General features: G+C 38.6%; 1 protein-coding gene across 3 annotated transcripts in view; it reads right to left on the reverse strand.

Annotated features, from left to right (window-relative positions):
- Nucleotides 1-12,303, reverse strand: part of LOC138705005 (inter-alpha-trypsin inhibitor heavy chain H4-like) — a 110,773-nt gene that overhangs the window by 40,430 nt on the left and 58,040 nt on the right. For all 3 annotated transcript variants that reach the window (XM_069833537.1, XM_069833536.1, XM_069833539.1), the window contains exons 6-8: nt 9,122-9,322; nt 8,761-8,902; nt 7,317-7,702 (exon numbers count right to left, since the gene is read on the reverse strand). In XM_069833537.1, coding sequence (XP_069689638.1) covers nt 7,317-7,702; nt 8,761-8,902; nt 9,122-9,322 — 729 coding nt within the window. The remainder of the gene's footprint in view (nt 1-7,316; nt 7,703-8,760; nt 8,903-9,121; nt 9,323-12,303) is intronic.

Consider the following 12,303-nt stretch of genomic DNA (forward strand, 5'->3'; position numbering starts at 1 on the left):
ATCATTATGTTCTTCCGTCATCACATCCGCTCCATCGTAGGTGTGAGCAATAAGTTTACCATTGCAATCAAAATCGTTAATGACTTCGAGAGCATGTTGATGGAGAGCATTCGCAGACTGTCTATGCTGACGTCTGTTCTTTTCTAAACTCCTTCAATGTCGCCAACTTCTGTTATAGCCTGTATCGTAAAATTGAAGATAACTGCGATTTCATACTACGTCAGAGCTCTCATCCAGAATTAAAGATACGAACGGTGCTTTACAATCCTCTTTCCTAATTTCGTTACCCATGACTTCGCCCACTGAAAATAACAAGTCACTCTGAAATTTCTGAATTGAAGGTGAAATGGAACGAAACATAGTGCAGTATTCTCAGTATGTATTCAGTAAACTGTCGTGCCTTGCAATCTCATTAGAAAAAATTGCCTTTATTCTTTGAGGATTTACTCTCGTCATGTCCTCTAATGCAAGACCTAATTTTCCAAGACCCGTATAGAATGGTCAAGAATTGTTCTGTTCTGTCGAACAAGTTCGCTATGCTTTTTAATAGAAAGCCAGTACTGATGACTTAAAGCAAATTCAATACTTAGGGTTTTGACAAAGAAACGTAGCTGTTTTTCCACTTTTGTTGTGACTTGCAGAGTCTTCGTGTCGTTTCCTGGATCTGTAAATATTATTTAAATCACTATAATCTGTATCATTCCACACAGATTTTTCACGAGAAAATAATAAACAAAGGCGCAAAACAGTTTACTCATACATATACGTCTACAGACAATTTTATCATCATTAACAACACAGAACTTTCTGATTCGGGAAACTTATCTACAGATACGATTCTTAAATCACATAGGTTATTCTGTCGCTTGAAAGTTGTGACAAAATTACACATTTAGGGCCTACAGTTATACCGTATGTTGTAGGTTAACTTAAAAGGCACTGTAAATAAAGCACAGCTCTCACAAATAATTTTTTAAAGTATTACTATTAGGAAAAACAAAATAATATGTCATGCAGCGGGTGTTATAAAACACAGAAAATTTGAATATAAGCACACACGCGTCGCCAAATGCGAAACCTAGATCACATCCCTTGGTAACGGTATAAGTGACGTTCTTCCACACAGCAGTTGCCTGTTTTCATATAGCTCAACAGTCAACACTGTCACATTTTGCCACGCAGGCGCAGGGCGGTTATGCGTAATCTACATCGCATCCTCAGCACATTGACGTTCTTCCACTCAGCAGTTGAACATTGCCTCGCTCTGACATACTTTTACTGATGTGACATACACAGTCACATTTCTTGGGAGTAAGAACTCGCAGTTAATAAATTGACACGGGCGCACGTTTTTGTCACTTCGTATAATACAGAGTGTTTAAAAAATACGGGGCATAATTTCAGGTATGTATTTCCCACATGTAGACAATCAAAATAGTTCATTACAACATGTGTCCGGAAATGCTTTATTTCCGAGTTATGGCCTTCACAACATTGAAATTCACCGGAACGTTTTTCTTTCCGAAGGTCGTTGCCGTCAAAGGAGACATTAAGAGGGCACTCTGACAGTTCATTCCGAGGTGAAGGTTAAATTCAGTGTTGTGTAGTCGTTAGACTGTGCGACATGTATTCGAATCAAGAGCTAGCAGAGATACACTTCATGTACGGTAAGGCGGACGGCAATGCTGCGCTGGCTCGTCGTTTGTACCAGAAGAGGTACCCACAGCGACAATGTCCTGATCGGAAGACATTTGTACGTCTCCATTACCGTCTGTGCGAGTATAGAAAATTTAACTCTCCTGGTTTGGGAAGGGGACGACCAAGATCTACAACTCCAGAAGTACAGGAGGAGATTCTGGAGTCTGTGAACATGACTCCTTATATCAGCACACGAAGGGTAGCGTTGCAAGTCAATGTTCCTCATACGACTGTCTGGAGACTGCTGAAAGAGTATCAATTGTATCCTTATCATTTGCAACGCAACGTGTACAGACCCTGTCACCAGCAGATTACCCTGCACGACTTAGGTTCTGTCAGTGGTTCTTGCAGCAGTGTGGCGTAAATCCGAGCTTTTCTGCCTTAGTATTATTTACAGATGAAGCACAGTTCACACGAGATGGCATAACAAATTTTCACAATCAGCATGTATGGGCGTATGAAACCCCACTCATCACCAGGTGCGGTTCTCCCTCAACATGTGGGCCGGTGATCGATTAGTTGGACCCCATGTACTTGTAAACAGACTTACGTGGCAGGCGTACACAAACTTTCTGGAAAACACCATACCTCATGTTTTAGAAGACACGCCACTGATCAATCGTCAACACATTCACTTCTTGCATGATGGCGCTCCTGCACACTTCAGTCGTACGGCTCGCCGGTACTTGGATCGAAGGTTTCTTGATCGATGGATAGGTAGAGGTGGCCCAATTGCTTGGTCTCCACGCTCACCTGATCTGAACCCACTCGATTTCTACTTGTGGGGCCATTTAGAATCATTGGTTTATTCGTCTCCGGTGCCTGATTTGAAATCCCGTCGGAATCGAATTGTGGCATGTTCTGAGGACATACGCTATACTCCTGGAGTTTGGGATCGTGTTCGCAGGTCAATGAGACATCGATGTGAGGTCTGTATTCAAGCAGGAGGTGGACATTTTGAACATCTTCTATAATGAAAACGACCTGCGGAAAGAAAAACGTTCCGGTGATTTTCAATGTTGTGAAGACCATAACCCGGAAATGAAGCATTTCCGGACACATGTTGTAATGAACTATTTTGATTGTCTAAGTGTGGGAAATACATACCTGAAATTATGCCCCGTATTTTTGAAACACCCTGTATATTTCCATTGCTGTAGCAGCGACATTTAAAATTTGAAAGTAGTCTTAAAATAATAATTATTATGTGTAACAGGTATAACACGATACACACAAAATAAAGTACCGGTAAATAACGATAAATACATTTTTGTTCAGAAAAATTCAGAAGATGCGACACAAGTCCGCATCCATGCACGCTACGCCCCTGACCCCTATCCACACAGTCAGAGAGATCATGATCCACAAGGTGACTGTCCTTGGTAAGTAACCATTATACCTCAGGAAGCGCATTGCATTTTTATACGTGATTTTCAGTAAATTATTTTACATTAGACCATTAAATGACCTAAGAACTTCATTGTGCACCATTCAAGTATCGGTGATTAACAGTACCAATTGAGATAAAAAAAATGTATGTATGTATGTATGTATAAGTCTCGCAAGCAGGGAATGCCGACGGAAGGAATGCGAATGAAACACTGCGATAAGGAAGAGCGGGCGACAGGAAAGGTCACGAGATAGCTTGAATGATATTCAAGAGTACAGTCGGAAGAGAAATGACATCGATGGAATCAGTCTTACGACTTCAGTTTGTTCCATTGCATGTGAATACGTGTCTTGTGTCGCACGGTATTATTATTTCATTTGTAAACATATGTTGCGCGTTTAATTAGTTTCGAATTTTTCTCTTGCTATCTTCTTTATTTCCACAGCGATGTCCTCATTTGTTCATCTTCTTAGAAGAGACAGTACTTCCATCGGCCCGCACCTCTCGCTCCCTCGGCGTGCCTACATACACACGTCAAAACAGATAGCAACGCCAGCTCATTGTTGATGTGTTGAATAAATTACGGGATTTCAGTCGTAAACTTACACTTTTCGTAAGTCAGTTTCGGGAAGGTAATATGGCTCACTTTCGAACGATAGAAACTGCTCGTGATGAAGCCATGTTAAACGATTATGTTCAAATATTAATTGAAATTTAAAATGAATTTAATTGTAGGTTCCAAGATCTTGTCTTAAATGGAAAGAAGTTTAAAGTTATCGTAATAAATTCCTTCAACACCAGTTGAAACAGTGTCATACATAACATTTAAGTGTGCTTAAATGCGACAGGCTCAAAATTCCGGCACACGGGCGACGCTGATATAACCTCGGCAGTTGTGAGCGTCGTTATATAAAACATAACATTTAACATTTAACGATTTACAGCTTCAACTTATGGATCTTCAATGTGACCTAAGGGCTAAAGACCGTTTGAATAATACTACTAGTCTGGTTGAGTTTTACATGACTAAACCTTAGCAATAATATCCACGACTACACAGGCTGGCTGTGAAAATGATTGCTATGTTTGGCTCAACATTCACATTTGTGAGCAACTGTTTCCAATAATCAACTTTAATAAAGGCAGACATCGAACATCTGTAACTGATGTTTCATTACGATCAGTAGGCTACTGTTCCTTTCAGCTGCCAACAGCATAAAACCTCGTTTTCATGTACTGATAAATAAAAATGTAACAGAATGATATTGCACATTTAAGTAGCTATAGAATTTCTATTATTTCTGTAAAATAAATGTTTCTTTACTAATTAATAATAGTCCAAGATAGTTTTGTAAACACTGAACGAGAATTCATTTCATGAACCCCTTGTGTAGATTTTGTACGAGATCACTCCTTCTTCCAGTCCACCCTTATACAGAGCGTAGCCAATATCTGCATTCCGCTCATGATCTGTGAGCCGGCTCGGAGAGCGCAAACCTTGTGCAGGCCTGCTATAGAGGGATCATGTTTTTCTGTCCGTTGGCGTTGCTCTTAATGCGTCTGCGAATATCTGGAACGTTACTTGGCAAGACCACCTCAGCTGAAAGGCAGGCGTGAAAGCAAAATGTTTGCATTTGCGAGGCTCAAATGCTGAAGAGAAAACCACTCGAGCGTGAGAAGTCCCTGGTAGTAAGATTTTAAACTTTCAATAGTATTATTTAGCTAATTTTACACCACGTATAACGTAGTTTGCTTGTAGGTGTAGAGACAATCAGACAACTCTTCATTTTCTCCACTCGTCTACAAAAGTGAGAGAAACGTTCTAGGCTTAGTCTGTAGAAAATGAACATAGAGATAGCATTGGTCCACAGACACACCAACTTTTCAAAGATTTTGTCCTCGATACTTAACTGGAGATAACTTTGAAACACCTCCGTCGAATTTTAAAAAGGGAGATGTGTACAGGAAGCTAGGGGGGTTCTAATGACATCATACAAAAAACTAAGTTAGAACATGTAATTAAGTACACATTTTATCCATTTACGTCTGAAATTCTTTCTGACTAGTTGTTGAGTCGTAAGCGACGAATATGAAAGGCGTTTTCAGCATTAAGGAAAGAAGCAGAGATCAAAATACAAATAAAACGTTACTGTGTACCGGTACGTCGATTGTTGCTGGATTACAGGATACAATTAAAATTTTTTATAACAGCGCGATTACAGTATCTTGACGGATAATTAATATCATGTAGGGTATAACGGTTCTATATTCTTGTATAGTGACACTACCACTTTGTTTTAATATTGTGCAGCTAAGGCTGGTATTCATAGTCAACACTCACCACTTTGCAAAGTGACACTTTTGACGAAAGTGGCTCTTTCGTATTAGTGGTATTCATAGACGATTGAAGAAGTGCACTTTACAAAGTGTCACTTTACTCCAACAAAGTGTAGAGTTACAATTTGGTTGGTAACAGAAGTCCCACAATGCCTTTCAAACATGTAAACAAACAATAACAAATTAATGTGTAACCCACAGATTATAATGCTTGTGCTTTGAGTTGGGAGCCTAATTGATCGCGTGAGAAAAAAAAAATATATTTAAAGTTGTTTTATTTCAGTTTCTAGTTTTTGTTGCTGATAGTTTAGATTATTTCAGTCAGTTCAGATATATAATATTTTATTAAATAGATAGTGATACTGCTGGTGAAATTAGGTTAGGTTTTGTACAGTACATAGCTGATCCATTTATTTATATAGTTAGATTAGGTTTTGTACATATCTTTTTCATTGATTTATATCGTTAAGTTAGGTTTTGTATGTATCCGTTCCTCTGATTTATATAGTTAGGTTAGATTTTGTACATATCTTCTATTGGTTTATATAATGTAGTTAAGTTAAGTTGGACTGAGAAGGTTAAGTTTTTGTGCGTGTGTGTATAATATATATATATATATATATATATATATATATATATATATATATATAATTTATATCGTTAGGTTAGGTTTTTATACGTATCTGCTTAATTAATATATCGTTTTATTCCCTTTATTTTCATTTTTGTCCTTTTCGTGAATAGTGAATAGAAGTCAAAAGAATGAATAAATACATTACTACTGCTATTATTATTATTATTATTATTATTATTATTATTATTATTATCTCTCTCTCTCTCGTTTCCATTATTGCCTGCTCTTCAGGAAAATTTTGAATGCCATATTTTTCTACAATGCGAAACAAAATAAGCCTAATGGTATGAGATATCTTTTCATGGTGAGGTTATGACTTCACATGAACTAGAGACAGTATCTCAGCAGAAGCAGTCATATCTGATGTATTGCTTACCGGCGTGAAAATATATATTATCAAAACAGTAATGATTATATCAACATCAAGATAAATCTTATCTCAAAATACAGGTAGTCAACAAAAATCAAAATCATTTAAAATCCAATATAATTGTGGAATCTGGTTAGAAAGCAGGCACGTGAGGTCTCTCAAGGCTAATTTAAGATAGTTACGAATACATGAGATTGAAGTTAGTTTAATATTATTTAAGTTAAAAAAAATTCGTTTCAGTAATAAAAATAGGTTATATAGGCATATCTATTTACATATCATTTCATCGAATTGAGATTATAAATATACGAATGTTACTATAGAAATATCTTAACTATAATATTATAGATATTAATGTATGTTACATATCTGTAGCATAGAATTTTAATGTAGTCAATAACTGTATCATTGAAGGCACTGGCAAACCTCTATTATTCGTTTTTGTCAACCGGTCATCGAAAAGATGAGCAATCTCAATAACAGTTTCTTTATCAAATCGGAACCTTTTTTATTTCTATATGATTATAAAATTCCACGGGATTGTCTTTAGGCCTATCTCTAATGTAGTGCCTTTGTACACTGTCCACTAATTGTGCCACGTCTTCCGCACCACGTTCTAATAAATAATTCGACAACTTCCAAGACGTCCGCCATTTTTCTACAAATTGACACTTTCGGCTCAAAGTGTGGTCGGAAGTACACTTTCATCCAAAGTGTTTCTTTGCACCAAAATGTCGACTGTGCAACGGAAAAGTGATACTTTGCGTCTTCCAAAAGACAGTTTAATCGAAAGTGTCGACTATGAATACAAGCCACAGACCAATTCATGCCTACCTATGAGCGAATAGGCCCTAAACTGATACACGGTTGATTCTATCACGTCATACCTGTGTTTCCTGGTACTGGAACGTGACGTTGGCCAGCAGGGGCGATGCCACCTGGCGATAGAAGTCCCTAAGTTGAAGATTCGCGTCAGACGCCTCGTAGATTTTCCTTGCGAATCCGTAATTTCGCAACGATATTTTCCTAAGGAAATTCATATCTGCGTCGTCACCCAGGGCCAGAGCGAAGATGGACGCTTTGACTTTCTTGTTCCATCTTGTAGTGGCTGACATGATGATCCCGGGCTCTGTTTTGCCCTGCGTCGCTTCTCCATCTGTCAGAAATATTATTAACGGTTCCGGATGCTGTTTTAGTTCTGCTGTCTTCCAATTTCTTTTACTCAAGCAGGACAGCTGTATTGCCATCTTCATTGCTTTATGGATGTTTGTCCCTGCAACAAAAGCATATCTCTATAAAAAATGAATCATAGCAGTATCTTGCAAAACATTCCAAACATTCTTGAGAACATAATAATAACTAAAACAATAAACAGATTATCAAAGTAAATATAAAAATAAGTTGCAAACACATTATTGATAGCCGGTTTGTCAGTCGATCGTTTGTCTGTTGGTTGGTTGGTCGGTCGCTGGGTTTTTCAGCATATCGGTTAGTTAGTAGGTTGGTCGGGTGGTTGATTGGTCAGTCAATTGTTCGGTTGTTCGGTCGGTTAGTCTGCAGGTTCGTTGATCGATCGGTCGGTTGATATGTCGATTAGTTGGTCAATTAGTTGTTTGGTCGGTCGGCCGGTTGATAACTTGTGGGTTCGTCTGGTGATTGGTCGGTCGGTAGATCGGTCGGTTGATCGGTCGGTTGGTTGATCAGTGGTTGATCGATCTGTTGGTTGGCTGGTCAGTCGGTTGGTCGATCGGTCAGTTGGTCTGTCTTTTTATCTGCAGGTTGATTGGTTAGTCGATTGCTAGGTCGGTTAGTTGGTCGGTCGGTTGGTGTGCTGGTCGATTAGTCGATTGGTTGATGGGTCGGTAAGATGGATGGTCGGTCAGTTGGTTGGTTAGTGAGTTGGTCGGTTGGTCAGTAGGAAGGTTGATTCATCGCTTGGTCGGTCGGTTGGGCGGTCGATCGGTTGGTTGGTTGGTTGATCATTCGATCACTCGGTTTGTCTGCCGGTTGGTTTGTCGGTGGTCGGTCGGTCGGTCGGTTGGTTGGTTGGTTGGTTGGTTGGTTCGTTGGTTGGTTGGTTGGTTGGTTGGTCGGTCGGTCAATTGGCTAATCGGTCGGTTGGTTTGTTCGTTGATCAGTCGGTCAGTGGTCGGTGAGTGTCGGTTGCTCCGTTAGTCGGTCGATCGCTCGGTTGGTTGGTTGGTTGGTTGGTTGGTTGATTGGTTGCTTGGATGCATGGTCGGCCAGTTGCTTAGTCTGTTGGTAGGTCGTTCGGACGGTCTATGAAATGAAAGAAGAAATTTAAACAAGAAATATAATAATGCAAGCAACCTCCTCTCGCCGCTAAGTAGGTAACAGCAATTCTTGCGCTGTCCACATTCTTCTCGGTTGCTGCGATGACGGCCGACTGGGTGTCACAGTTTAGTCCGTCTATTTTAGATTGCCAAGAGTTAGAAGGAGGACCGCACCACACCTACAACAAGAGTTTAAAGTGGTACCTGAAATCATAGATGTGTGTCATGCCCTATTTATTTGTCTATGATCATGCCACATGGTTGAAGACTTGCCAGATATCATCCATAAGACTATCTTTTTAAAAGCATAAAGTCTTCTATTGGAGATCAATATTTCACTTTCCAGTGCCAATGAAACCGAAACTTGATAACTGGCGCATAAATAACAGCAATCTTACTTGAATTCGAGATGAAAAAATTTCTAAGCTGAAGAAATCTGTGGGAGAGAGGTCCTTCAGAATGATGTTCATTGCTTCCTTGAGTTGTTGTATTTTCCTGCCGAGCATAGAGCCACTGACGTCGAGTACGAAAACAACATGTTTCCTCAGGGTAGGAAGATCAGCCGGGGAGAAGAAGTGCACATAATAGCCATCGTTCACCTAAAAAATGGCAGGAATTCACTACAAGGTACGGTACAGCGTTGGAATTACAGATGTTTCATTATATCTCTGCCGGTCAGTGACCGTTAAATTTCAAGTGGGTTATCTTAGTCAGCGTACTAAAAAGCTTTGCAACCTTTTGCTGTCCCCTCTCCTCCCCATCGCAAATATGGCGTTTCACAGAGGCAGAGATAAAATATAAGATCTGTGCTATTAATATCGATCATCATTAATTCATTATGATCTGTTGTAAGGGTTGAGTAGTACTTTATATAAAAAAGCAATATTATCTTTGTTCTGGGAATAAAGTGTTATTATTATTACTATTATTATTATTATTATTATTATTATTATTATTATTATTATTAAGTGAGCAGTGTCCTGGTGAGACACATCTTACCTTCCTTGTCTAAAATCTAACCTAAACCCACTGGATTTTTGCACGTAGCTGGAGACGCTAACATGTCAATATTACATTATCTTACCAAAGTGTTTCATAGTATAGGTATACAACATTACAACATCATATAACGTAACATAAGCCACCGGCAAAGTCTAGGGGTTATCGAGCGGAACTCGTCTCCGAGACCGTGATCCTACATGTGTTTCAACACCACTTGGATTAATACCTAGTGGATTTTTTTTCCAGTTTTTCCCAATTGTAAGGTGATGTCAAGTAAATTCAATCCTGTATTTTTAGTTTTATCCTGGAAAAATACCATCTCCTTTTCACGAATAAATAATTATTCCATGAACTCTAAATAAACTCCACTTGAAACAGCGCCGTTTAAGTGTAACTTATTTTAAAATGTTTATATTATATTATATTATATTATATTATATTATATTATATTATATTGTCTCTGATAGAACCAAAAACCATCATAGAACTGATACTTAATCCTTGCAGTGAATTTCGGTGAAGTTCGGAGGGCCCAAATTAGTCAAATCCACTCTCCTCACCTCCACGCTGGGGCTCCCTGAGATCTTTTAAGACGCGGAAGACAGAGTGATGTGCGGAAAGCAACGGGAAGCTACCGCATTTATCCTTCCCAAGAAAAACTGCAAACATGGCACGATGAGTCTATCACGATAAAAGATTCCGGAAGTAAACTATCCCTCCATTCGGATGTCCGGGAGGGGGATGCTGGGGAAGAACACATTACGAAGCAACCCAACAGAGAGAAGAAAAGAAGATTGAGGATTGGAACGTGGAATGTCAGGACTCTTTTGCAAGCAGGCAAGCTGGAAAACTTGAAGAAAGAAATGAGAAGAAACAGAGTGGATGTGATGGGAATATCAGATATGAAGTGGAGAAAATAGTGGTGAGTTGGTGAGTGATGAATTTAAGTTGTTTTATTCAAGTGGTGAGTACAAAAGAAGTCATGGTTCTGATGTATTATTAGGACCACGTGTGAAAGATAAAGACAACATAGTGGATTAGAGATCCTCTGATTGAGGTTCTGGCTGATAGCTATTATTATCAGGCAATACATCTCACTTGAAGATGTGTGTCAAAGGAAGAACAATTGTTTGTATGCATTTGAAGTCTGACTAGTGTAATATGTAGCTATACGGCGATGTATACAATGGAGGGGGAAAGGAACTGGCCATCCTATCCCATTATCTCCTGGCCTAGTTGCCTCATAAGTGGAACCTTCTTTGTATCACTTAGGAGTTTCAGACCTGTCCTCGGACAATTGACTATACAACAACATAGTGGTTTAGCAAAGGGAGAAGTGGAAGAAAGCTATGACAAGACAGAAGAGATAGTTGAGAAGAAGTGAGCAGGCGTCATCCTAATGGGTAACTGGAACGCAGTTTTAGGAGAAGGACAAGATGGAAGAACATTTGGAAAATATGGATTGGGAAAAAGAAATGACAGAGAGGAATCTTTAATGCATTTCTGAAAATGAAATTCAATGATTGTTTGAAATACTGTACATTATTCCAACAACATAAACAAAAAGATATACATGGATATGCCCAAGGAACTAAAGCGGATATCAGCTAGACTATATTATATTAGTACCAACAAGAAAGTTTCCAAAATTGCTTAAAAAATGCAAAGACTTTACCAGAAGCGGATATTAACTCAGATCATGTTCTGCTGATAGGCGAAGTAGATATTTGTCTGAAGAAAATACGAAGAAGACAGGTGACGAACAAATTTGACTTGGTAAAACTGAAGAACGAAGAGGAAAGAAGCAAATTGCAAGCAAATTTTCAAGAGAAAGCCGCTATATTAGAATTCACACCTGATAATAGTAATGAGTACTGGACTCATTTAAAAATCTATATACAAAAAACAGCAGAAGAAACAATAGGATACAGAGAAAGAGTGAGAACGAAGAAACCTTGGGTCACAGGGGAAATGTTGGAGAAGATGGAGGAAAGAAGACAATGAAAAAACATCAACACGGAAGAAGGTAGAAAAACTACAGGAAACTAAACAACGAACTAAGAAAACTGATAAGGGCAAGGAAGACTGGATTAAAGAGAAATGTGAAGAAGTAGATAATCTAGAGAGAAAAGGAAGATATGATTTAATGTACCGCGAAGTTAAATGTTTGGACTTTACAAATAAGAACAGAAAATCCATGTGGTTGGTAGAAGACGAAATAGGAAATGAAATAACAGACAAACAAGGAATACTGAACACATGGACGAAATATGTAGTAGAATTACAGTATATGAGACAGTGAATCGTCCAGATAAGTTAGCCATAGAAGACGAAGCAACCATATCAGAAGACGAAAAACGATTTTCTGTTTTAAAAGAAGAAGTTGAACTAGCGCTTAAGAAAATGAAAAATGGGAAAGCAACAGGAGTTGATGGAATCCCCATTCAGGTAGTGAAATGCTTGGGTGAAGACAAGAATGAAATGTTCTCGTTATTTTTTTTTTAGTTGGTTATTTAATGACGCTGTATCAACTATTAGGTTATTTAGCGTCGATGAGATTAGTGATAGCGAGATGATA

This window comes from Periplaneta americana, chromosome 8 (assembly GCF_040183065.1).
Source record: "Periplaneta americana isolate PAMFEO1 chromosome 8, P.americana_PAMFEO1_priV1, whole genome shotgun sequence".
NCBI lineage: Eukaryota > Metazoa > Arthropoda > Insecta > Blattodea > Blattidae > Periplaneta > Periplaneta americana.